This window comes from Chiloscyllium punctatum, chromosome 4 (genome assembly GCF_047496795.1).
Source record: "Chiloscyllium punctatum isolate Juve2018m chromosome 4, sChiPun1.3, whole genome shotgun sequence".
Classification (NCBI taxonomy): domain Eukaryota; kingdom Metazoa; phylum Chordata; class Chondrichthyes; order Orectolobiformes; family Hemiscylliidae; genus Chiloscyllium; species Chiloscyllium punctatum.
The window spans coordinates 38,076,365-38,104,336 of record NC_092742.1 but is presented as its reverse complement, the minus strand read 5'-3'; the positions used below and the strand labels follow the sequence as shown (position 1 = coordinate 38,104,336).

At 41.6% G+C, this 27,972-nt stretch overlaps 1 protein-coding gene across 1 annotated transcript in view; it reads right to left on the bottom strand.

The window, feature by feature from the left end:
* Positions 1-27,972, bottom strand: part of LOC140476201 (TOG array regulator of axonemal microtubules protein 1) — a 167,937-nt gene that overhangs the window by 93,067 nt on the left and 46,898 nt on the right. Inside the window, exon 2 of the mRNA XM_072568427.1 lies at positions 13,696-13,840. Coding sequence (XP_072424528.1) covers positions 13,696-13,840 — 145 coding nt within the window. The remainder of the gene's footprint in view (positions 1-13,695; positions 13,841-27,972) is intronic.

Below are 27,972 nucleotides of genomic sequence, written 5' to 3'. Positions count from 1 at the left end.
AGGTGGGAGGCTTTCAAAGATAGATTAAAGATAGTGCAGGATAGGGATGTCTCTTGAAGGCAAAGGATAGGAAGGGCAGGATTCGTGAACCGTGGATGACAGGAGAAATTGTACGACTAGCCAAAAGGAGCGTAGATAAGGTCTAGGCAGCTAAGAACGAAACGGACCCTTGAGGAATATTGGAAGAGTAGTTCAAGACTTAAACGAGGAATCAAGTGGGCTAAAAGAGGTCATGAAATAGCTTTAGCGAGCAGAATTAAGGAGAATCCCAAAGCATTTTATTCTTGTATAAGAAGCAAACTGGTAACTGGAGGAAGGATTAGTCCACTAAAGGATAATGAAGGAAGGCTGTGTGTCGAACCTGAGAGAATGGGTGAGATTCTGAATGATTACTTTGCATCAGTGTTCACTGAGGAGAGGAACATGATGAATCTTGAGATTAGAGATTGAAGTTTGATTAGTCTGGATCACATTGACATCAAATCCCCAGGACTGGATGGGATCTATCCCAGGTTGCTGAGGGAGGCAAGAGAGGAAATTGCTGGGGGACTGGAAGGTTACTCATGTTGTCCCCCGTACAAGAAGGGTAGTAGGGATATTCCGGGTAACAACAGACCAGTAAGCCTGACGTTGGTGTGGGAAAGTTGCTGGAGAGGGTACTGAGGGATAGGATCTATTTATATTTAGAAAAGAATGGGCTTATCAGTGATAGGCAACATGGTTTGGTGCGGGGGAGATTGTGCCTTACCAACTTAATACAGTTCTTTGAGGATGTGACCAAGTTGATAAATGAAGGAAGGGCTGTTGATGTCATATTCATGGACTTCAGTAAGGCGTTTAAGGTTCCCCATGGTAAACGAATAGAGAACGTGAAGTCACATGGTGTGCAGGGTGTTCTAACTAGGTTGATAAAGAACTGGTTGAGGAACAGGAGACAGAGCATAGTAGTTGAAGGGAGTTTCTCGAAATGGAGAAAGGTGACCAGTGGTATTCCACAGGGATCAGTGCTGGGGCCACTGTTGTCTGTGACATACATAAATGATCCGGAAGAGGGCATTGTTGGTGTTATCAGCAAGTTTGCAGATGACACGAAGATTGGTGGAGTAGCAGAAGGCATAAGGGACTGTCAAAGAATACAGGAGGATATAGATAGAATGGAGAGTTGGGCAGAAAAGTGGCAGTTGGTTCTCAATCCAGACAATGTGAGGTGATGCATTTAGGCAAGACTAATTCAAGAGCAAATTATATAATGAACGGAACAGCCTTGGGAAAAATTGATGGGCAGAGAGATTTGGGAGTGCAGGTCCATTGTACCCTGAAGGTTGCTGCATAGGTGGATAGAGTGGTCAAGGAGGCATATAGTATACTTGCCTTCATTGGACGGGGTATTGAGTATAAGAGCTGGCAAGTCATGTTAAAATTGTACCAGATATTGGTTCGGCCGCATTTAGAATACTGCATACAGTTCTGGTCGCCACATTACCAAAAGGACGTGGACGCTTTGGAGAGGGCGCAGAGAAGGCTCACGAGGATGTTGCCTGGTATGGAAGGTACTAGCTATGAAGAAAAGTTGTGTAGGTTAGGTTTATTTTCATTAGAAAAAAGGAGATTGAGGGGGGACCTGATTGAGGTTTACAAAATCATGAAAGGTATAAACAGGGTGGATAGAGACAAGCTTTTTCCCAGGGTAAAGGATTCAATAACTAGAGGTCACGCTTTCAAGGTGAGAGATGGAAAGTTTAAGGGGGGCTACACGCAGCAAGTACTTCACACAGAGGGTGTTGGGCATCTGGAATGCGTTGCCAGCAGAAGTGGTAGAGGCAGGCACAGTAAATTCATTTAAGATGAGTAGGCGGGGAGCAGAGGGATACAGATGCTTCGGAGTTGGGTGACAGGTTTAGACAGTAAATTTGGATCGGCTCAGGCTTGAAGGGCCAAAGGGCCTGTTCCTGGGCTGTAAATTTTCTTTGTTCTTTGTTCTTTAATGTGGGTGCATCCATAATGCTGTTAGGGAGGGTGTTCCAGAATTTTGATCTAGCAACAGTGAAGGAACAGCAATATATTTCCAAGTCAAAATGATGAGTGGTTTGGAGAAGAACTTTGATGTTGTCGTGCACCCATATATCTGCTGCCCTTGTACTTTCAGATGAAAGTAGTCATGGATTTGGAAGGTTTGTCTAAGAAGCCCTGGTGAATATCTGCACTGCATTTCCAGATGGCACACACTCCTGCTACTGCTTGTTGAATTTGTGAGTTCCAATTAAGCCAACTGCTTGTCCTGGATCAGGACAAGCCTCTTGAGTCTTGTTGGAGCTACACTTATCCAGGCACAAGTGCAGAGTATTTAATCACACTCCTGATTTGTGACTAATGGTGGACAGGCTTTGGAGAGATGAGGAACTCACTGCAGTAGTCCTAGCCTCTGACTTCCTCTCATTGCCATAGTATTTCTATTAATCAATGATAACCCTCAGGATATTGATAGCATAGGATTCAATGATAATATTGCTATTGAATGTCAAGTCAAGATGATTCAATTCTCTGTTGATGGTGGGCTCTACCTTGGCACCTATGTGATGTAAATGTTGCCTGCCACTTGTCAGCCCAAGTCTAGAAACTATCCAGGTCTCGTTGTCTAATATAACCCAACCATGAGGATCCACATTTGCTTCGACAATCATTTCATCACATGCTTAAGCCATCATATGAAGGTAATTAGAACAGTAATACAATTGCTTGCACTAAGAGAAAGTACATTGCAATTATCCAATATCAATATCCACTAATGATGATATCCTACCTTTTGTACATCAATCAGCAGCCTAGTTTTCCTGAAGCATGTTATAAGCTATATTTCATATATTCAAGGAACCAAAATGCAAATAATTACTTGACAAATAATACTTTGATAGCTAGTGCATCCAAATAAACCTGTTGGACTATAACCTGATGTTGTTGCTTTTTAACTGACAAATAAGATTAAGTTAATCTTTACTGAGCTAAGGCTGATCCATGGTATAGTGATTGTAACAAGGTCAGGCAAGTGGATCTCACAGAATATGAATTCCCTGATGTGGGCTAAGTTGGTCCAATCAGGGAGCCCTGGCTGACAGATATAAACAGCAGTGTCAGAGGTTCTATTGACTCTGAGAGCTGTCTCTGAGGAAGCCAGACCAGTGTCAAGTATTATGTTTAAATAAAGGGTGAATTAGTGTAGGAAATTGGCCTCTGCAGAGTTAATTCAGTGGCAGTGAGAGAAATAGATATCCTCCTGAAGAAATTCGCTTGCAATGGCCATCTTTGAGTTTGGGTAAGCATTTCTGGCATCATGCCATTATTTGGGAAGCTTGATTCATTTGGTCCTGCTGATGAAGACAGGGCCCAATATGTGGAAAGAATGTACTTTTTATGGGCAAATGACATTGGAGCAGTTGAAAATCAATGAGTAGTCCTCCTGACAGGAAAATCTCAGTATTATTTCAGGCACTAAGATAATTTTTGGGACTGAACGCCCCTATATCCTAGACCACATATACCAGGCCTTGTTATCACATAGTCTCTCATTACACACAACCAATTGTTCGCCACTAACAGTCACTATTAACATCCAAGTCCCGCACCTCCGTCCTCAAACCCCACCCCTCCAACCGCAACAAGGACAGAACCCTCCAGTCCTCACCATCCACCCCATCAACTTCTGCATAAATCACATCATCCACTAACATTTCCACAACCTACAAACGGACCCCATCACCAGGAAGATATTTCCCTCCCCACCCCTTTTTGCTTTCCGCAAAGACCGTTCCCTCCACGACTACTTGGTCAAGTCCACGCCCCAACAACCAACCTTCCCCTGCCATCGCAGGAATTGCAAAAGCTGCGCTCACATCTCTCCCCTCACCTCCATCCAAGGCGCCAAAGGAGCCTTCCACATCCATCACAGTTTCACCTGCACTTCTACACGTGTCATTTATTATATCCCTTTCCCCCGATGCAGTCTCCTCTACTTTGGGGAAACCGGAAACCTTCTTGCAGAGCCCTTCAGAGAGGTTTGCAGTGCCATGCCGTGTCTGGGCTGGTCGTTGTTTTAAAGGGGCGGCATGGTAGCTCAATGATTAGCACTGCTGCCTCACAACACCAGGAACCTGGATTCGATTCCCGCCTATCTGTGTGGAGTTTGTACATTCTCCCCGTGTCTGCGTGCGTTTCTTCCAGGTGCTCCGGTTTCCTCCCACAATCCAAAGATGTGCAGGTCAGGTGAATTGGCCATGCCAAATTGCCCACTGTGTTAGGTGCATTGGTCAGGGGTAAATATAGGGTAGGGGAATAGATCTGGGTGGGTTTCTCTTCGGAGGGGCAGTGTGGACTTTTTGGGCCGAAGGGCCCGTTTCCACACTGTAGAGAATCTAATCCAATCTAACAAAAAAATCTCTGGTACACCTGCACCAATCAACCCACTGCTCCGTGGCCGAACATTTCAACTCCCCCTCCCACTCTGCCGAGGACATGCAGGTCCTGGGCCCCCCTCCACCACCACTCTCTCACCACCTGACGCCTTGAGGAAGAACACCTCATCATCTTCCGCCTCGGGACCTTCAACCCCATTGCATCAGTGAACTTCACCAATTTCCTTGTTTCCCCTCCCCCACCTTACCCCTGTTCCAACCTTCCAGCTCAGCACCATCCTCATGACCTGTCCCACCAGTCAATCTTCCTTCCCACCTATCCGCTCCACCCTCTTCTCCCACCTATTACCTTCACCCCAACCTCCATTCACCTATTGCACTCCCTACCTTCCCCCCCAGCCTCACCACCCTCCCACTTATCTCTCCAGCCCCGAGGCTCCCAGCCTCATTCCTGATGAAGGGCTTTTACCCAAAATGTTGATTTTTCCTGCTCCTCGGATGCTGCCTGACCTGCTGTGGTTTTCCAGCACTACTCTAATCTTGATTTTAATCTCCAGCATCTGCAGTACCCACTTCTGCCTAGTCACCATTAACAGCTACTCACCCTCCCAGCCAGATCATTATCAACTCTATTGTATGTCCAATTACTCTTCTCTCTCTTTGGGCTCTACCCCTACTTACTCCTTAACCTCTCCTTCCACCCTACATCTTGCACATAAACTGACATTTTCCTAACTACCATCAGTTCTGAGGAAGGGTCACCAGACCTGAAAAGGTAACTTTGGTTTCTCTTCACAGATGCTGCCAGATGCGCTGAACTTTTCCAGTAACTTCTGTTTTTGTTTCTGATTTATAGCAGCCACAGTTTTTCAGTTTTTAATTCTCCTAAGATTGTGGACGCTCAGCTTTTTCAGTTATTAAAAGCCTATGTTTCCTGAGGCACCAGATACTAAAACTTTTCAAGAGCTGACGGATGTAGTTAAGGAATATTAATTAATCTAATTCTGAGATGCTATCAGTTTTACTCAGCTGTTTGAGAACTAGGAGAATCCAAGGCAGGATTTTTGAAGAGGTAAAGATGACTGGCAGAGGCGTGTGACTTTGGTTTAACCCTTAATGATATACTGACAGACCATTTGGCAAGTGGGATTTATGATGTGACCATGCAAAAGCTTCTACTGGCTGAAGTGCAACTGAACTTCAAACATGATTTGGAGATTGTTGGACTGGGGTGTACAAAGTTAAAAATCACACAACACCAGGTTATAAGACCATAAGACATAGGACTGGAAGTAAGGCCATTCGGCCCATCGAGTCCATTCCACCAATTAACCATGGCTGATGGGCATGTCAACTCCACTCACCTGCATTCTCCCCGCAGCCCTTAATTCCTTGTGACATCAAGAATTTATCAATCTCTGCCTTGAAGACATTTAGCGTCCCAGCCTCCACTGCACTCCGCGGCAATGAATTCCACAGACCTACCACTATCTGGCTGAAGAAATGTCTCTGCATTTCTGTTCTGAATTGACCCCCCTCTAATTCTAAGGCTGTGCCCATGGGTCCTAGTCTCCTCGCCTAACGGAAACAATTTCTTAGCGTCCACCCTTTCCAAGCCATGTATTATCTTGTAAGTTTCTATTAGATCTCCCCTTAACCTTCTAAACTCCAATGAGTACAATACCAGGATCCTCAGCCGTTCCTCGTATGTTAGACCAACCATTCCAGAGATCATCTGTGTGAATCTCCGCTGGACACGTTCCACTGCTAGTATGTCCTTTCTGAGGTTGGGGCCCAAAACTGGACACAGTACTCCAAATGGGGCCTAACCAGAGCTTTATAAAGTCTCAGTAGCACATCGCTGCTTTTATATTCCAACCCTTTTGAGATAAATGACAACATTGCATTCGCTTTCTTAATCATGGATTCAACCTGCATGTTTAACTTAAGAGAATCCTCAACTAGCACCCCCAGATCCCTTTGTAATTTGGCTTTATGAATTTTCTCACTGTTTAGAAAGTAGTCAATGCCTGTATTCTTTTTTCCAAAGTGCAAGACCTCGCATTTGCTCACATTGAACTTCATCAGCCATTTCCTAGACCACTCTCCCAAACTGTCTCGATCTTTCTGCAGTCTCCCCACTTCCTCAGTACTGTACCTGCCTGTCCACCTCTCTTCGTATCATCGGCAAACTTCGCTAGAGTGCCCCCAGTCCCTTCATCCAGATCATTAATATATAACGTGAACAGCTGCGGCCCCAACACTGAACACTGTGGGACATCGCTTGTCACCGGCTGCCAGTTCTGAAAAAGAACCTCTTATCCCAACTCCCTGCCTTCTGTCAGACAGCCAATCCTCAATCCATGCCAGTAGCTTACTCAGCAGCCTCCCGTGTGGCACCTTATCAAAGGTCTTTTGGAACTCTAGGTAGACCACATTCACTAGGTTTCCCTGGTCTAACCTACTTGTCACCTTTTCAAAGAATTCTAACAGGTTTGTCAGGCACGACCTCCCCTTACTAAATCCATGTTGACTTGTTCTAATCCGACCCTGCTCTTCCAAGAATTTAGAAACCTCACCATTAACGATGGATTCTAGAATTTTACCAACAACCGAGGTTAGGCTAATTGGCCTATAATTTTCCATCTTTTGTCTTGATCCTTTCTTGAACAATGGGGTTACAACAGTGGTCTTCCAATCATCCGGGACTTTCCCTGACTCCAGTGACTTTTGAAAGATCTCAACCAACGCCTCCGCTATTTCCTCAGCCACTTCCCTCAGAACTCTAGGATGTAGCCCATCAGGGCCAGGAGATTTGTCAATTTTAAGACCTTTTAGCTTTTCTAGCACTATCTCATTTGTAATGGCAACCATACTCAACTCAGCCCCCTGACTCCCTTTAATTGTTGGGATATTACTCATGTCTTCCACTGTGAAGACTGACACAAAGCACTTATTAAGTTCTCCAGCTATTTCCTTATCTCCCATCACTAGCCTTCCAGCATCAGTTTGAAGTGGCCCAATGTCTACTTTTGCCTGTCGTTTGTTTCTTATGTATTGAAAGAAACATTTACTACCAGTTCTAATATTACTCCCTCGCCTACCTTCATATTTAATCCTCTCCTTCCTTATTTCTCTCTTTGTTATCCTCTGTTTGTTTTTGTAGCCTTCCCAATCTTCTGATCTCCCAGTGCTCTTGGCCACTTTATAGGATTTCTCTTTTTCTTTGATACATTTCCTGACTTCCTTTGTCAGCCATGGCTGTCTAATCCCTCCCCGGATAATCTTTCTTTTCTTGGGGATGAACCTCTGTACTGTGTCCTTAATTATACCCATAAACCCCTGCCATTTTTGCTCTACTGTCTTCTCTGCTAGGCTCTGCTTCCAGTCGATTTTCGTCAGTTCCTCTCTCATGTGCTCGTAATGGTTTAACTGTAACACCATTACATCCGATTTTGCCTTCTCTCTTTCAAACTGCAGACTGAACTCTACCATATTATGATCGCTACTTCCTAAGTGTTCCCTTACTTTAAGGTCTTTTACAAAGTCTGGTTCATTACATAGCACTAGGTCCAAAATAGACTGCTCCCTTGTGGGCTCCATGACAAGCTGTTCCAAAAAGCCATCCTGTAAGCATTCCAAGAATTCGCTTTCTTTGGATCCACTGGCAATTTTATTTACCCAGTCCACCTGCATACTGAAGTCCCCCATGATCACCGTGACCTTGCCTTTCTGACATGCCTTTTCTATTTCCCGGTACATGTCGCGCCTCTGGTCCTGACCACTATTAGAACTAGGACTCCCATTATGGTTTTTTTGCCTTTGTGGTTCCTCAATTCCACCCACACAGACTCCACATCATCTGACCCTATGTCATTCAGTGCCATAGATTTAATTTTGTTCTTAACTAACCCCCTTTGCCCATCTCCCCGTCTTTTTGATAAATTGTAAATCCTTGGATGTTTAACTGCCAGTCCTGAACCCCCTGCAACCATGTCTCTGTGATGCTTACCATATCATAATCATTCACGATGATCTGTGCCGTTAGTTCACCTACTTTGTTATGAATGCTACGAGCATTCAGGTAAAGTGCCTTAAGGCTAACATTCTTATCATTAGAGATATTGGAAGTCATAAGATGTCCTAAGTTATCCTTCCTTTTTGTTGCATTCCTAATCTGCCTCAAGGTTAAATCCACCTGCATACATGCTATCCTCCTGCTTATCTTTCCATTTAACTCCATACTCCCTGTCACTTTCACTTTCCCTTCCCCCCAACTCAGAAGTTTAAAGTCCTACTGACCACCCTGTTTATCCTCTTCGCTAGAACATTGGTACCTGATCGGTTCAGGTGGAGACCATCCCAATGGTACAGATCCCCCCGGTTCCAAAACTGATGCCAATGCCCCATGAAATGGAATTCCTCTTTCCCACACCAATCCCTTAGTCACGTGTTTACTTCCCTAATTTTCTTATCCCTATGCCAATTGGCACGTGGCTCGGGCAGTAATCGGAGATTATGACCCTTGAGGACCTGTACTTCAATTTCCTTCCTAGTGCTTGATAATCCCCAAACAGGTCCTCCATCCTAGCTTTGCCTATGTTGTTAGTCCCAACGTGGACCACAACAACTGGATCTTCCCCCTCCCGCTCCAATATCCTTTCAAGCCGGTCGGAGATGTCCCGCACCCTGACACCAGGCAGGCAACACACCATGCGAGACTCCCGATCCCGATCCCTATCTGTCCCCCTAATTATAGAATCCCCTATAACAACTACTTGTCTTTTTGTTTCCCCCCTCTTGAATGGCCTTCTGTACCATGGTGCCATGGTCAGCTGGCTCATCCTGTGCAGAGCCCTTTTCCTCATCTGTATAGGGAGCAAGAATCTCATACCTGTTGGACAAGGTCAAGGGCTGAGGCTCTAGCACTCCTGAACTCAAGTTCCCCCTGCCTGCCTCACTTATAGTCACACTCTGATGTCCCTGATCACTAACTGAATGTGAATTACTTAATCTCCCAGGTGTGACTGCCTCCTGAAACAAAGCGTCCAGGTAACTCTCTGTTATAGTCCAACATGTTTAATTGGAAGCACGGGCTTTCAGAGCACCGCTCCTTCATCAGGTGGTTGTGGAGGACACAATTGTAAGATACAGAATTTATAGAAAAAGTTTACAGTGTGATGTAATTGAAATTATACATGGAAAAATACCTTGATTGTGAAGTCTTTCATCTGTTCGAATACCATGATAGGTTCACTTCTTTCATGTGTAAATCACAAAACTTCTTTTTAAAAGTTGCATTCTCAGGTTAACTGTAACAATTGGTGTTAGCTAGACAATATGTTGAAGGTGTTAGCTCCTGTGTTCTCTGTCTGTGCCATAATGTTTAGACTGACTCCAATCTAAAAAGTGAGATAACAGAGTCTTACATAAATTCATGCAGTTTTTGAGCAAAGTATAATGTAACTCTGCAAGTACAAATTCACCCCACAAACGTCTATGTATATGTGTGCATGTGGGTCGTTTTGTGTGTGTGTGTGTGTGTGTGTGTGTGTGTGTGTGTAGAGTGTCTGAAATCTGTGAGGGGTGCATGTGTGAGTGTGGGGGCCTGTGTGTTTGTAGGAGTGTGTTTGTGTGTGTGTGTCTGGGGTGGGGAGTTGTTAGTGTCTGTGAGAGAGAGTATATATATGTGTGAGTGAGTGTAAAGTGGTCTAAGTCTCTGAGAGGATGCATGTGCGAGTGGGGTAGTGTGTGTGTGAGTGTGTGTGCATGTGTGTCTGTGTATAGGAGTGTGCGCGCGCGCGTGTGTGTGTGTGTGTGTGTGTGTGTGTGTGTGTGTGTGTGTGTGTGTGTGAGCAGGAGTGTCCGCGTGTGTGTACAGTGCAATGGTGGTCACTTGTGGTGTGACATGAACCCAAGGTCCTGGTTGAGGCCCTCACTATGGATATGAAAATTAGCTATCAGCCTCTGCTCGGCCACTTTTCACAATCCCCACCCCAGAGACAGACAGACAGACACACACACACACACAAAGACCCACATGCACACAAAGACCCACATGCACACATATACATATACATATGTGGGGTGAATTTGTACTTGCAGAGTTACATTGTACTTTGCTCAAAAACAGCATTAATTTATGTAAGACTCTGTTATGGCACAGACAGAGAACACAGGGGCTAACACCTTCAACATATTGTCTAGCTAACACCAATTGTTACAGTTAACCTGAGAATGCAACTTTTAAAAAAAGGTTTTGTGATTTACACATGAAAGAAGTGAACCTATCATGGTATTCGAACAGATGAAACAATCAAGTTATTTTTCAATGTATAATTTCAGTTATATCACACTGTAAAATTTTGCTATAAATTCTGTGTCCTCCACAACCACATGATGAAGGAGCGGTACTCTGAAAGCTAGTGTGCTTCCAATTAAATCTGCTGGAATATAACCTGGTGTTGTGTGATTTTGAACTTCAAACAGGACTGCAACTTGCTTTATCATTGGAAAATGTGGCTAGTGGAGCATATGAGTTAGAGAGCATGCCAATGGAAGTAGACACTGTCTCTAGGCCACCACTTGAGTGAAGAGCCTCATTCAGGATATATCCTGAGCAAGGGGACTCTAGGTCAGCCCACAGCAAAACCCTAAAACAAAGCCAAGCCTCAAACAAACATTTTCTTCGGGATCTGGGCCAGTAAGCTGTTGCTGCTAATATGCAGACTCAATGCAAAAGAGTTCTACCAGGCCTGAATTGAGTTAGAGAACTCATAGGCCAGTATCCAGGCGAGTGCACAGTTTGGGAAGCAAACGTACGAATGGCTTGGAACAGTTAAATTGCCTAGCAACATCCAAATCAAAATGAATCAAAATAAATGTTTGGTTAAATGTCACCCAGTTCTCATGGAGGTTGACACTGGCGCAGCTGTATCAGTGACTGCAGAACTTGTCATAACAAAGTTCACTCTCCTCTCCAACCCTTAAGTTTGTGCAAGACCTCAGATAGACTGAGAAGCTAAGCTGGCAAACGTTTACAGATTAAGGGTACAACTTCAGTTCCAGTCTTTTATGGGAAGCAGCTGGTTCAGTTACCACTGATTGTAGTAAAAGGCTTGGGCCCAAGCCTGATAGGGCAAAATTGGTTGAGAAAGATTCACCTTGATGGGCTCAACATTTTTCAATTAGCAGATGTATACCTGAGTGAAGTCCTATTAAATAACCAAAGGTTTCTCAGGAAGGACTAGGAGCTATGAAAGGAGTCAAGGCCATCTTGCATGTTAACCAGGAAGCATTTTCACAATTCTGCAAGGGCTGTCCAGTGCAATTTGCCTATTTTGCAAAAGTAGAGGCAGAAATCAGCAGACTGGAAAACGCACAAATTGTCAAACCAGTACAGTTTGTGGAATGAGCAACACCAGTCGTACCAATTGTGATGCCCAATTGGTCGGTTTGTCTTTGTGAGAATTTTACACAAATGGTAAGGAGCTTCTTGCAGCTTAATAAATACCCAACCTCCCTCATAGAGAACCTAGAGCAAAGCTCGCAGGGGATCTATTCTTCATGAAGCTGGACATGAGCCATGCGTATCTACTGCCATTTGGGGTATCATCAGCCTGTGCCATTTCACAGCACATGATGGAGAACATTTTATAAGGTCTGCCCCAAGTTGCCATTTATCTGGATGATGTGCTCATAACAGGGAAGACCAATAAAGAACACTTAGAAAACTTGGACATAGTCCTTAGACATTTCTTCAAGGGGGTGTCTGCCTTAGTAGGGAGAAATGTGTGTCCTAGGCACCCCAAGTGACCTACTTGGGCTCCAGAGTCGACAAAGTTGGGTTAAACGCGTTGGAAGATGACATGAGGGTGATCAAAAGTACCTCCGCTTCCACGACTGTACCAGAGCTTAGGTCTTTCCTTGGATTGATGAATTATTACAGAAAGTTGATATGATATCTGGTCAGCATGGATGAGGTGGACCAAATGATATATTTCCATGCTGTACATCTCTATGATTCTGACTCTATGTAACCTGGCACCCTTATATCTGCTATTGAAAAAAGGTCAGCCTTGAAAATGGCCCCGTAACCAAGACATAGCATGTTGGGAAGTGAAGAAGCAGCTACCACCGTCTAAGATGTTGGCATACTATGATCCCACGCGAGATCTGGTGCCTTCAGGCAATGTCTCTCCGTATGGTATTGGGGTAGTGTTGGCTGACAGGTGGCCCAATGGAAAGGAATGCCCAATAGCATATGTTTCCCAGACTTTGGCTGATGCAGAGCACAAATATACGTAGATAGAGTAGGAAGGTTTGGTAGTCATCTTGTGAAAGTTCCATCAATACCTTAACACAGGTAAATCTGTAATAGTAACAGACAACAAATCCTTACTAGGGCTACTCAAAAAGGTCAAGGCTGTGCCTCCTATAGTTTCAGGTTAAATTCAGCGATGGGCTGTCATCCTAAGTGCTTACAATTATAAGTTGGAACATGGTCCAGGTAGCCAAGTAGCAAGTGCCAGATACTGGTTAACTCCACCAGAGTCATCCAGGGGTTTTCCAAAATGAAGATATTGGTGAGGAGTTGTGTCTGGTAACCAGAATTGGATGTAGATAAAGCTTCAATGATGGGGCAGTGGACAAAAATTACTGCCAGTAGCTCCCCTACATTTGTGGGAATGGCCAGGTAAGACCTTGGACTCGGTTACACTTGACTATTCCAGCCTTTTCATGGGCTCAATGTCCTTAGTCGTTGTGGACACCCACTCAAAGTAATTGGACCTTCATAGAGTTCATTTGTCCAATACAGGGATGATGATAGAAAAACCTGTGGGTATTTTTTGCAATATGTGGGCTCGCTGAAGTGTTGGTCACAGACAGTGGGCATCATTTATCAACACTGGCTGGCAGACATAAACAGGAAGTTCTAGTGACTCTGAGAGCTGTCTCTGAGAGAGCTGGACCAATGCTAAGTACTACTAAGAAAGAGTGACTTGGTGATGGGATACCAGCCTCTGTGGAGTTATTTCACATGGTAGGCAAATGATCATTAGTAACATCTTTTCAACAAGGTGGCATTTCATTCTAAGCTATTTTGAGAATTTTTGCAATTTTTCAGGAAGACGGAGATGGTTTATAGATAAGGAAGTCCCTTTATGAATGTGTAGACAAAGTAATAAGAACAAATAGTATGATCCAGAAAATTAAATAACAAGAATTACAAATCATCAAATGACTTGAAACTCAGTACAATTCTAGTAAATCTCAGACAATAACTTACCAGAGTTTGTCAGACTAGCCAAGTTATTCTCGAGATTTGAACTGCTGACATTAGGTTTTCTAGTAAAAAATATATTTTCGGTGGCTTGCATTACTTGACTGGTCCTTTGTTTTGGAGACATTTGCACATTATTGTATGGTTGAACCTTCAAGGGAAAGAAAATCCAACATTAAGTTTCTTAAAAATATAATCTAAAATAAGATATTTTTCAGATCAATTATTCAATCAGTCTCAAATAAACATAATTTTTATAGACCAACAAAGATCTACACAATGTATATTCAAGTCCTCCAGTGGACTTGTATTTTAAGGAACAATTGCTCAGTTCACTAGTTGACAACGCTTTGGCCTGCAATTTGTGACTGTAATAGTGGTCAGGAAAAACATCAGCATTTGCCATTATTGTGATACATGAAAATTTGCAATTTGTTGTCTGTGATATCCTGCTGTTTCACAGGGCGCAATATCCAAAGCTTAACAAATAGAAACAACATAAAATCAATGGTGGAATGTGAACCTCAACCTCTTATGGACAAGGGGCATTGTAAAAGCTTTTAAAATTAGATGTAACTGAGCCATTAATGGCACACTAAGTCAATTATGAAACATTATCTTTGGCCCTTTCACCTTATATGAGTGAAATGTCATTCTCTCATTCCACAATATTATATATTTTTTAACATATTGATGATATTTCAGTTTCAACCCCAATCTAAACTGTCTATCCAACCCTAACCATGATTTGTGTCAGGTTATTTCAAAGTGAATAATAATCCATGATTTTCCACTTCCTGGTTTATTCTCTGAGAATTCTTCAATCTAATTGACTGCTCAACCTGCTTAATGGGCTACTGGATGCTATAGATAGCCTACAGATGTCGAAAGATTGAAAGTTGCATCTAAAACAGACTCACCCATAATTCTCCACAGTCTCACTGTTCAGGCCAACACTTCTGAACCATGAGTTGTTATTTAGTACTCACATAGTTTCTTCCACACTATTACAGCTCCAGATTCTGATCAAATACAAGTCCAGAAGGGAAGCAATAGGAGGCTGGCTTGGGGAGGGGTAAAAAGACCAGGCCATAATACAAAAGTTCCAGGTGAAGGGAGTTTACAGTTTACAGTCTGCAGTGACCTGGAGCATCAGGCAACATGAGGTCTTGGAAGCAGGCAGCCACTCCAGAAGGACATAACGTAAAAAGAAAATGACATTTTTCTTTGATATTTTAAACCTTAATTCAAACTTCTTAAGAAAAGAACACAAATGAGTCTTCAAACCTGATAGCAAATCCAGTCTGTTTTTCAAAAAGGATTGGCTTTCCAAAACTACCAATACCAAAATGTCATTTTTTAACACAGTAAGGTATGAATCAGTGATATTTTCACTTATCATGAAACTGACAGTACTATTTGCTCCTAAAGCAGCAGAATCTGATCCAAAATGTGCATGTGCATTCCATTATTAGTTGACAAAACCACAACAGCAGTGAAATTTTACAAATGCTTACTAAAACATCAGGAGATCGTGAAATGAGGTTAATTGTCCCCCTAATATTTTAAGTTCCTGTACAGACAACCACGTTTTGTGCACGGTATCTATAAACAGAAGCAGAAATCATACAGCATAGAATGACCAAATGTGTATGCCGTTTCCCAGCAGCTGTAGAGATGTGCAGTTATGCAGCTTATAAGAAACATTGTTGAAGGTAGACCATACAGAATGGAAAAAGATCAAGTGCCGATATAGTGCAAGTTCTAATTTATAATGTTTTACATGCAATCAGGTTTTTCACCTCCTTACTCCCCAAAACCTGTCCACCATCTACAAGACACAAGTCAGGAATGTGATGGAAAACTTCCCAATTGCCATGATGATTGCAGCTTCAACAACATTCCCAGGAAAAATCAGCTCACTTAATTGGCACCACATCTATAAGCAAAACTCCCTCCACCACCAATGCTTAGCAGCAATGTATACTATCTACAAAATGTACTGCAGAAATTCACCAAAGATCCTTAGACAACAACTTCCAAACCTACGATCACTTCTGTCTAAGGACAAGGGCAGCAAATACATAGGAACACGCCACATGCAGGTTCCCCTCCAAGTCACTCACCATCCTGACTAGGTAATACATATCACCATTTCAAAAATGTCCCTGGGCCAAAATCTGGATTTTCTTCCCTAAGTTCAGTGTGAGTCTACCTACAGCACATAGACTGCATTGGTTCAGAAGGCAGCTCACCACCACCTTCTCAAGGGCAACTATGAGGATGGGCAATGAATGCTGGCCCAATCAGTGATGCCCATGTCCCATGAATGAGTCCGTGCTTTCTATGTAAGATATTCATGATGTCTTGTGGTGAAGTATACAGCAATTACTTACAACTGATGCAGCAAGAATTATGTGTTAAATTTGTGGAGTGATTAACTTCGTCATACTGAACCAGTTCCTGGATGAATTGTGTTTTTATACATTGATAGTAGATGCAAGTACAGATGCTTCATAGCAAAGAAACTTGACCTTATCCATCAAGTTTCAAACAAAATCTGAAATTGCTTCCAAGATTATCTACAGGAACCTTGAAACCAAAGTTTGCAACAGCATCTCCATTGTAACAGCAATCAGGCAATTTTATATTAACACTGTGATTTATAGATGGTGGACATTCTGTTAGGCTTGGAAAGAAAAACAGAGTACAGCAGTGTTATGATAGAAAATCAAACATTTGTCAGAACAACACTGCACTGCTCATAGAGAATATCTTGTAATTGATGATACCTGGAAGTAGGTCTCAAATATGTATATTGTACACAATGTTTTCAGAAGCATTTCAATGTTCAGCAGTTATCTATGAAAAGAGGACAATTTGAAGAGTTTGACAGTCACAGAGTGTGATGCAGTAGCATTTTGACCGCTGAATGGAGTGAGGTGGCTGTCAAGACACTTTATAGTGACACACAAGTGCAAAACTACAATGTTTAGATCAACTCCTATCCAGAGCAAGTGAATAAGTTCAACAATCAGATAAACCAGTATTGCCTGAAAATGCTTCCAAATCCACAACAGTACATTGCATTGGCATTATGAATGACGTTGTAGGCGAATGGGCATCACTGAGTGGCACAATGGCTTGGTGTTTAGCATTCCTGTCTCACAGCGCCACAGACCTGGGTTTGATTCCAACCTCAAGCAATTGTCTGTGCGGAGTTTGCATATTCTCCCCGTGTGTGTGGGTTTCCTTTGGGTGCTCTGGTTTCCTCTGGGTGCTCTGGTTTCCTCCCACAGTCCAAAGGTTAGATGGATTGGCCATGCAAAATTGCCCATAGTGTCCATGGTTGTGCCTGAGGAGTGCAGGGTAACAGAGATAGGGTAGAGGGGGACAAGTGTGGGTGATGCACTTCTGAGGGTCAGTGTGGACTTGGCCTCAAATGGCCTGCTTCACACTAGAATTTATATGATTTTGTGCAAATTCTTTCAGAGAAGCTGTTTGACAATAATTGAGCAGTCAGAGTCCAAGGGTATAGGATAGGCCATTTAGCACTGAGATGGGGAGAAGTTTCTTCTCCGAGAGTATCACCTTTGGATTTCTCTGCCATAGAAAGCTGTTTTGGCCAAAACATTGAATGTTGTTATGAAGGAGATTGCTCATCCATGATCATGTTGAATAGTGGAGCAGGTTTGAATGGCCAAGTGGCCTGCTCCTATTTTCTATGTTTCTGATAGACTGAAGACCCAGTATCTATTTCAATGTCTTTATTGGATGATGATGTTAAGATAATTCTGCTTGCTCTAGACAAAAAGGTTGAAACTGCAGTAAGCCTTCAATTTATTTAACTGCTTTGTAACAAAAGCAGATTTCCAGAAGGGAAGCTATTGGAGTGAAATGCATTTGATCAGGCTGCAACCACCAAGAAAGCTGATTGTGAATTTTGAAAGACAATGTGGTGCAACTAATATTGAAATATTTGACTCATAACAAACTGTGAAGAGTAACCACAAAAACAAATGTACAATATTTCAATCTCAAATTTGTAGTTGTGGAAAACGTCAAGATGAGTTCCATTCAGACTTTCAGCAAGTTGATGTCCGAAAAGACATACAGTTTCAAGAAATGTACATGCTTCTGGACATTTGTGCAACATTTCAGGCATCAAGTGCTTACTGCAATTGTAGCCTAATAAACCTGATTAAATCTAAATAGATTAGAAATAGATCATTTGGAAAACTTGATGCGAATTCAGTCATACATTTCACCTAGACAAAATATCAGCCTGGATGTGGTACACAATCATTGGGCAGCAAATAAAGACAAAGCTGATAACAAAGGAGTTAAGAAATTCCTCACATCATCTTTTGGTTGCATATTGTATGAAGTACTAGTGCTAAACTGGTCTCAGACTTCTGAGCCAAGTAAACAATTTTGTTTATTTAGCAGGTATTTATAACATTAATAGTTGATAAATATACCATGAGAAAACTGCCATACGACTTCTGCTAAATAGATGTTTTTGGTTCAAATATACTGCTCAGACCTCTCAGAAATCTGTTCAGTCATCTCAAAAATTAGAGGGAACATTTATGGTGAGTGCATTCCTTTTGTCACTGACCACAAAATACAAATTATGTTATTGTAATTAATTGAAGTTACCAATATACTATTACATAATACATTTTGCTTGTTTTTTCAAATCACTGCATTTCTCTTTCTAGAGATTCTTTTAAGAAGTCCACATTTCTAATCACTAGATTTTAAACATCTATTGCTGATGAGACAAAGCTGTTCCTTTAACAAGGTTATGCTGTCCTTTGCTTTTTCTTCAGGAGGTAGTAAAAACACAGGTTCCGAAAAGTTTGAGTTTAGATGGGTTTTGGGGCCAATTTGTTTATAGACAATAGATGCTGCTCCAGGCAGAAAGCTTTCAAGTTTAAAAAAAACTTGTATATTGAAAGGAGAGTGGCTAATTCTCCCAGTTCAGCTTTTCACTGGTTGGGTTTGGTTTTTAGCAGTAGTGTGCAAAAATGCTGCTGGACCCAGATCCAGGTTGGTACTCTCTCTCTCTCTCTGACTTCAATCCTTTATGAACTTGTGTTTAATTTTACATTTTGTGCCAAGGAGTATTTATGGGGATTGTTGCAAGTATCTGGAACAGTATCAATAAGTTAGGATAATCTGTTGGGTTCTTGGATAGGCTAAGTTATTCGGTATTCTGTTTTCTGTTCTTTGTGTTTCATTCAGAAATCTTGTAAATAAATTCTGTTTTGTTTAAAACGAAGTGGTTTGACCAGCTGATTCTGCCCTGGAATACCCACTTTGCACCTGCTTAAAACAACTAGCAAAGCTAGGGTCTGGGATACCTTCTTGAAAGGTTTTCAGGGATCTGGCCTGGTCCACAACTGATTGGGGTCTTTTTGCGGGATTTGTTCTGTAGTTCTGAACTGGGTTTGGGGTTGTTTGACTCGAGGGCAGCAAGTGGTAGGCACTAGTATCTTTTGTTCCAGGTGTTGATTTTGGTCGGTTTAAACAGTGCTTGGGATAGCAATGGCTCTTTCAGTCACCAAGAACTTTCTGGGGTTGGAAGAAGTGACCTTGGGGGTTTTACAAGAGCTGATTAAGACCAAGCTGCTGGAATTAGCAGACAAGCTGGAGTTGGAACTGCCTCCTTCCGTGAGGAAAGGAGAGATAATTGCAGCAGTAGCTCAGCATTCAAATTTGCTGGAAACACCATCACAATCTTTAGAGATGGCTAAAATTCAATTAAAAATGAAGCAGCTTGATTTAGAGGCAAAAGACAAGGAAGTACAATGAAAAGCAGAGGAAAAAGAAAGAAAAAAGAGTGAGAACGAGAGAGAGAGAATGATGCGAGAGGAAAGGAAGAAAGAGAGCGTATGAACTTCAGAAATTGGCACTTAGACAGGAGTTCAAAAATTTACTTTCTGAAGTAGGGAAATTCTGTGGAAGAACAGAGAGTTAAAATTGCATGACCAGTAGCTGAAATGGCTAATGATTATGAGTTGGTCCATAAAACAAAGTCTGGCTTCCAGAATCAATTTCAATCTACGAAGTTTAGAAATTGGGGAAAAGAGAAATCCTCATGTGGAAAGGGAAAGGTAGATCTTGGTGAAGATCAGAAGGGATTTACCACAGGGTAAAAAGGAAACCCTTGAAGGGGACAGGCAAGTTAAAAAGCTCCGGTGTTCACTGCAATAAAGCACGCCACATGAAATCATAGTGTTGGCAGGTTAGGAGAAGCACCGGGAAGCCAGATGAAGGAAAACACAATAAGCCAGTGAATTTTGTTGGAGTGGTAACAGAAAGCACAGTGAAGGCTAGAAAGCTGTACTAGAATGTACAAGCTTGTCGGATGTTAGTTAAGGAGCAAGTACCAGATCTTGTTAAACATATACAGTAACTGCAAAGGTAAAGTTTATTCACACAGGCCAGGAGCAGTAGGTAAAGAGGTTACAATATTAAGAGACACAGGATTCTCTTAGTCTATGGTGCTGAAAGATGTGGGGATACGTACTTCTGAAGGACGATTGCCAGAAAAGGTACAGAAGACAACCCTTTATCCAAAATCCCGAAATCTGAAAAACTCAAAAATCCGAAGGGTTTTTTTGTAAAGTTTTAATCTCATTAACAAGGATGTTTGGTGTGCAAACTATTAACCCAACTCCACACTCACTCGATGCATGTCACTCAGATGCGAGGTAGGGGAAACGTGGCCTAGCACTGGCAGGCCTTGATTCTGTCTCAGGACCTATTACTCACAGTGAGTCTGCTGTCCAGTATGATTTTTTAAAAATTTCACCGTTGAACTGTCACTTATTCCGAAATTCGAAAAATTCCAAATTCAGAATACCAGCTGGTCCTGAGCATTTCGGATAAAGGATTGTGTACCTGTACTAGTAACAGTATTTCATGGTGAGCTAAAGAGCACTCAATTATGTAAAGTGAGGCTAGAGTGTCCAGTGAAGAGTGCCTACTGTGGTTGAAAAGCCAGTGGAAACTCAGGCAACTGAACTATTGCAGGACACATATCCTGGAATTCTTCCTGACTGTGGTAATGAGGTCACAAAATCACCAGTTGAAACAGGAGAGATCAAAGAAAACAGATAAGATAGCTGAAGTGGAATTAGCAGACACCCTCTTTGATTTTTGAGACAAAACAGGAACAGATAGATGACAATGCAGACATCTTTAGCTCAGATAAATTAACTGAGTTACAGCAGAAAGATGAAAACTTAAAGCAATTGTATCAAAAGGCATACACAGAAAAGGAATCCTAATGTATCCCTGAATGTTATTACCTTAAAAATAACGTCTTGATGAGGAAATGGAGACCAATACATATTCAGGCAGATGAGAAATCGGCAAAAGTTAATCAAACCATATTGCCAGTGGGGTATAGGAAGGAGGTGTTGCGAGTGGCGCATAAGCTACCACTTGGGGGTCATTTAGGAGTGAGAAAAACACAAGCTAAAATACAAAACATTTTACTGGCCTGGACTGCACAAGGATGCAGTTGGATTTTGCCAGACATGTTATACATGTCAGGTAATTGGAAAACCACAAGCGGTAATAAAACCCGCACCTTCAATACCTATTTCTACATTTGAGGAACCTTTTACAAGAGTCTTAATTGATTGCATAGGTCCCCTACCTTAAATAAAAAGTGGGAAGCAGTATTTGTTAACAACAATGCATGTGTCGACTAGACTTCCAGAGGCTATCCATTACACAATATCACAGCTAAAAGGATTGTAGAGGAATTAATCAAATGTTCACTAGATACGAACTACCGACAGAGGCAGAATTAGATCATGGGTCAAACTTCACATCAAAACTATTCAAGGAAGTTATGGGCAGCTTAGGATCTACTGCATACCATCCTGAATCACAGGGAGCACTGGAAAGGTGGCATCAGACATTAAAGACCATGTTGACGGCTTGTAATCAAGACTATCCAGATGATTGGGATAAGGGAATTCCGTTTATGCTGTTTGCGATCAAAGATGCACCAAATGAATTGACAAAATTCAGTCCATTTGAATTAGTTTTTGTGCATGAAGTGAGAGGACTGTTAAAATTGATTAAGGAGAAATTGGTAAGTCAGAATACAGAGACCACATATTCGGAGTATGTGTCAAATTTTAAGGAATGATTAAATAGAGTTAGGGAGTTGGCAAGACAGCATTTAAAAATATCACCGCGTACAATGAAACAGGAAGCAGACAGGAAATAAAAAATTTACAATTTTGCTACTGGGGATATGGCATTGGTGTTACTTCCATTAACAGTGAGCCTTTAAAAGGAAGGTGAGTGAAGTGAACTACTTGATAGACAAAAAGAAATCTCATACAGTATGTCATGTGATTATACTAAAAAGGTATTTTGACAGGGAAGGAAAGCAATAGGAGAAGATGTTATTGATTACAATGCAGAAGGAAGAACCAAGTTCAGAGGAGTCTGAATTGGACATTCCTCAAATTAAACTGGACAATGAGGAAGTTGTCAATAATTGGGATAAGCTATTGAGTTACCTTCCAGAGTAAAATTAAAATGACCTGAATTACTATCACATGGGGAGATAAGTGGAAATAGGCTGGGAAGTACTAACCTAATTATGCTGTTCTGATTAAGCAACATCCTGATAGGCGTAACCCTCTAAGGTTGGCACAGTTCAAAAGGAGATTGAATGCATGCTCCAAGACAACATAATCGAAGTGAGTTACAGTGATTGGAGCTCACCCATAGAAATGGTGCCAAACCAGATTATACCCAATGGTTATGTATGGACTATCACAAAGTCAATGCAATTGCAAAGACTGATGCATATCTGATTCCGCATTTGGAGAAGGTAGGACAAGCAACTTATATTTATAAATTGGATTTACTGAGAGAATATTGGCAGGTACCTTTGTCAGAAAGAGCAAAGGCAATTATGACTTTCGTCATCCTGAATGGACTGTATCAGTTTAAAGTCATGCCATTTGGCATGAAAAGTGCGCCAGCCACAATTCAGAGACTAAGGTCATTGCCGGATTACCCAACTGTGTCATTTCGATAGATGACCTGGTGATGACCTGAAGAAACATGTACAACATTTGGTCGACTTCGGAAGGTAGGCTTGGTGATAAACCTAGCCAAAATGAATTTGCCAAAGCGCAAGTCACCTTCCTGGGCTATGTTATTGGACATGGACAAATGGGCCTATGGGATGCAAAAACAAAGGTGATTGGGGAATTTCCCATACCATTGACAAAAAGAGCAGTACTACAGTTCCTGGGATTGAGTGGATTTTATCGAAAATTTGTACCTAATTTTAACAGTGTCGTGCGCCACTCACTGAATTGCTAAAGAAAAGCAGTAAGTTTAAGTGGACAGCAGAAGGCATTTGACAGCCTAAAAGTTGTGTTAACTACTGCCCTGATATTAGCTGCACCTAATTACGCAAAGCCATTCAAGGTGGCTATCGATGCAAGTGATGTGGATTTTGGTGTTGTGCTCTTGCAAGAAGACAATGAGAAGATAAAAAGATTTCTCGGGTATTTCTCCAGGATGTTGAACATGCATCAGCAGAATTATTTGACTGTTGAGAAGGAGACTTTGAGCTTGGTGTTGGCATTACAACATTTCCGTGTTTATGTTACCAGTAACGCATCTGAGACAATCATATACACTGATCATAACTCACTGATGTTTGTAGAGAAATTTAAGGACAAAAACACCATACTGTTTAGATGGAGCTTGTTGTTACAGCCATTCAATTTAAAAATTGTGCATGTGACAGAACGAAAAAACGCAATTGTTAATGCATTGTCGAGACTTAAATGAGAGAGGAGTTTGGTGGCAGGCGTACCACAGACTGAACCAGAATGTAGTTGTGCATGTTTGCATGTTTATAGTCAATATAATGTATTTGTGTGTTTTGGAGTACTAACAATTTTTAAAGGGGTTTTAAAATGAAGACATCTTTAGATATTGATGGTTCTTTTATTAAAAGGGGAGGTATGATGAAGCTGTTCCTTTAACTAGGTTATGCTGTCCTTAGCTTTTACTTCAGATGGTCACAAAACCACAGGTTCTGAAAAGTCTGAGTTTGGATAGGTTTTAGGGCCAATTTCTTTATAGCTAACTGATACTGCCTCAGGCAGAAGGCTTTCAAGTTTTAAAAAAGCACTTGCATAATGAAAGGGGGGGGGGGGTGGCCAGTTCTCCCAGTTCAGCTTTTGGGGAAATGACTACAGATGTTGGAGATCAGAGTCCAGAGTGTACTGCTGGAAAAGCACAGCAGGTCAGGCAGCAAAGCAGCAGGAGAATCGATGTTTTGGGCATAGGACCTTCATCAGGAATTAGGATTCTCCTGCTCCTCAGATGCTGTCTGACCTGCTGTGCTTTTCCAGCACCACACCTTTTTTGTCTGGTTTGGTTTGGTTTTTAGCAGTAGTGTGAAAAAATGCTGCTGGACCCAGATCCAGGCTGGTACTCTCTCTCTCTCTGACTTCTATCCTGTAAGAACTTGTGTTTGATTTTACCTTTTGTGCCAAGGGGTGCTTTATGGAGATTGTTGCAAGTATCTGGAACAGTATCATTAAGTTGGGATAGTCTGTTGGATTTTCGGATAGGCTATGTTATTTGGTATTCCGTTTTCTGTACTTTGTGTTTCATTCAGCAATCTTGTAAATACATTGTGTTTTGTTTAAAACTAAGCTGTTTGACCAGCTAATTCTCCCCTGGAATACCCACTGTACACCTGCTTGAAACAAGTAGCAAAGTTAGGGTCTGGGCTACCTTCTTGAAAGGTTTGAGGGGTCTGGCCTGGTCCACAATACTGATACTAAGGAATGTAGCATCATTACATTTATACAAAGATTTTCTTTGCAGTGAGCCAAAAAGTGCTATTTCAAACATTGTAAATGTCATCTGCTACAAAGTTAAGGGACAAAAAAAATGCGTTGGCTCAAAGAATGTTTTCCAAAAATACAATTCAGAAAATCTAGGCAGGTATGAGCATCCAGAGAAATATTTGACTTTCTAAAAATTTAAAATCAAAGAATCATAGTGCTGAACAGACTGGAAACAGACTCTTCAGTCTAACCTGTCCAAGCTGACCAGATATTAATTGTCCAATTTGCCTGCATTTGGCGTATATCCCTTTAAACCCTTCTTATTCATTTACCTTTTAAATGTTGTAATTGTACCAGCTTCCACCCTTTCCTGTGACAGCTCATTCCAATCAAGCAACATTCTCTGCGTATAAAAAAAAATCCCTTAGGTCCCTTTTAAATCTTTCCCCCTCATCTTAAACTTATGCCCACTCATTCAGGAATCCACTACCCAGGGGAAAAGATCTTGGCTATTCACCCTATTCATGCCCCTCGTGATTTTATAAACCTCGATAAGGTTACCTCTCTGCCTCTGACACTCCAGGAAAATAGACCCAGCCTATTCAGTCTGTCCCTATAGCTCAAACCCTCCAACCCTGGCAACATCTTTGTAAATCAAATACAAATATGATTTGGTATATGATTATACCCAATAGGATTTCCTTTGCAATGATTGCTGCTTCAGTTCTAATACTGAGAGTTCTAAAATACCAAAGGTATTGAATGATTTTCTTCACTACAGGTTACCATTTGCAATGGGAAGGCATTATTCCCCAAGAAAAGGGTGAAAACATATTTAACAATTCAACAAAACATTTAACAAAACTTCTTGGCATATGGAAGTCATTAGAAATGCCAGCTGTTCCCTACTTAGAATTCGAATCACTACAGTGTGGAAACAGGCCATTCTGCCCAACAAGTCCATACCAACCCTCCGAAGAGTAACCTACCCAGACCCATTCCCCTGCCCTACATTTACCCCGACTAATGCACCTTACCTACACATTCCTGAACACTATGGGCAATTTAGCATGACCAAAATTCACCTAACCTGCACATCTTTGGTCTGTGGGTGGAAACCTGAGCATCCAGAGGAAACCCGCGCAGACACGGGGAGAATGTGCAAACTTCACACAGACAGTCATCCAAGGTTGGTATCGAACCTGGGTCTCTGGCACTGTGAGGTAGTAGTGCCAACCACTGAGTCACCATGCTGCCCTAAACTTATTTGAGAAGGTTGCACTAATCTGCCTTCTGAATTGCTGCAGTCCATATAAGAACATAAAAAATAAGAGTATGCTATTTGGTTCCTTAAGCTTGCCTCCCTGTTCAACAAGATAATGGCTGAGCTATCTTTGGCTAATATTTCAAAAATATATCTACATACTCTTTAATATTTTCAGTGATCTAATCTCCAAACCTCTCTGGGGTAGATAATCCCAGACATGAACCACCCTCTGGGAGAAAAACATTCCTTTGCATTTCTGTTTAAAATTAATGTCCTTTTATTCTGTAACTAATACCCTTTCTTTTGATGCTTCTTCCTTAAGTGCATGACCTCACATTTCCCTACATTAAACACCATTTCCCAGTTTTTGCTCACTCACTCAACCTTTCGCAGATTCCTTAAGTCCACATCACAACATCCCCATCGAACTATTTTGTTTAATCAGCAAATATGGATACACTCTGTCCTCTCCTCCAAGTGATTTAGACAGATAGTAAATAATTGAGGCTCTAGAATTGATCTTGTGGCACTCCACTAGTTACATCTTTCAAACCAGAAAAATACCCATTTATCCTGACTCTGTCTTTTGTATGAAACAAAGAACTAAAGATGCTGTAGATCTGAAACAAAAAACAGAAATGCTGGAGATACTATGCAGGTCTGGCAGCATCTGTGAAAAGAAAGAAGAGTTTATATTTTGTGTCCAGTGACACTTCATCAGAACTGGTTTGACCTGCGAAAGTGGAAGAGCAGTAATATGGTTACAAGTCAAGATGGAGGGTGATGGGGAGGGGAGGGATGGAGAAACTTGCAAATGTTAGTGCTCCCATGTCCTTTTAGACCTCTCTTGGAATTGAAAGATTCTATCAAGAAAGCCTTGGCAAGCTGCTGAGATGTGTATGTAGATGGTATATATCCTGGCAGTATTGTGTGGTGGTAGTGAATCGGGTGCCAGTGAAAATGACCTTCTTTGTTTTTGAGTGCAGTGAGCTTCTTAAGTGTTGTTGGAGCTTCGACTGATCCAGGCAAGTGGAAATTATAACATCACATCAGTGGTTTATGCTTGTAGATGGTGAATAGGTTTGAGAGTAAGCTGGTGAGTTACTTGCTGCAGAATTCCTAAAGACTATATATCATTTACAAGAACTGCTCATGTAGTCACAATACTTAAATGATTGGTAAAGTTCAGTTAACTCCCCAGGATATTGATCATAGGGAATGCAGCATTAATACCACTGAATGTCAAGAAGAACTGTTTAGGTTTTCTCTTGTTAGAGATTGCCACCACCTTGCATTTATGTCACAAGTGACACTTGTTAATGTCATGGACCAGGCCAGATGCCTCAAAACATTTCAAGAAAGTAGCACAATTTGCTTGTTGTTTTAAGCAGGTGTAAAGTGGGTACTCCAGGAGAAATGCCATTGGTCAAACCATTTAGTTTTAAACAAAACAGAATTTATTTCCAAGATTGCCAAATGAAACACAAACAAAAGAGAACAGAATACAGAATAACCTAACCTCTCTGAAAACCCGACAGATTATCCCAACTTAATGAAGCTGTTCCAATATTTGCAACAAACCCCATCAACACCCCTTGGCACAAAAGGAAACATCAAACACAGGGTCTTACAGGATAGAGGTCAGAGAGTACCGGCCTGGACCTGCTTCTTTGGGTCCAGCATCTTCAAAATACAACTACTAAAATAAAAATAAACCAGAGTAAACCTGAGCTGGGAGAAATGGCCACTCCCTTTTCATTGAACAGGTGTTTTTTTTCAAAAACTTGGAAGCTTGTTGCCTGAGGCATTATCAGTTAGCTATAAATAAACTACCCTGAAAACCCTTCAACTTAAAACTTTTCGGAATCACACAATACCAGGTTATAGTCCGAACATCTGATTAAGGAACAGCACTCCAAAAGCTAGTGCTTCCAAACAACCCTGTTGGACTATAATCTGGTGTTATAATTGAAGTACTTCAAATGGTTAGTCATAGTTCACATCAACTACAGCCAACCAAACTTCCTTGATGCTTTGCAATTCACCTGCTGATACAACAGGTCTACAGTAGGTGCTATCTCCCTGGCCTTAAATCCATACCTGGAACATGTTTAATACCAAGGATACCTAAGTCAAGCTCCTACTTATTGCCTT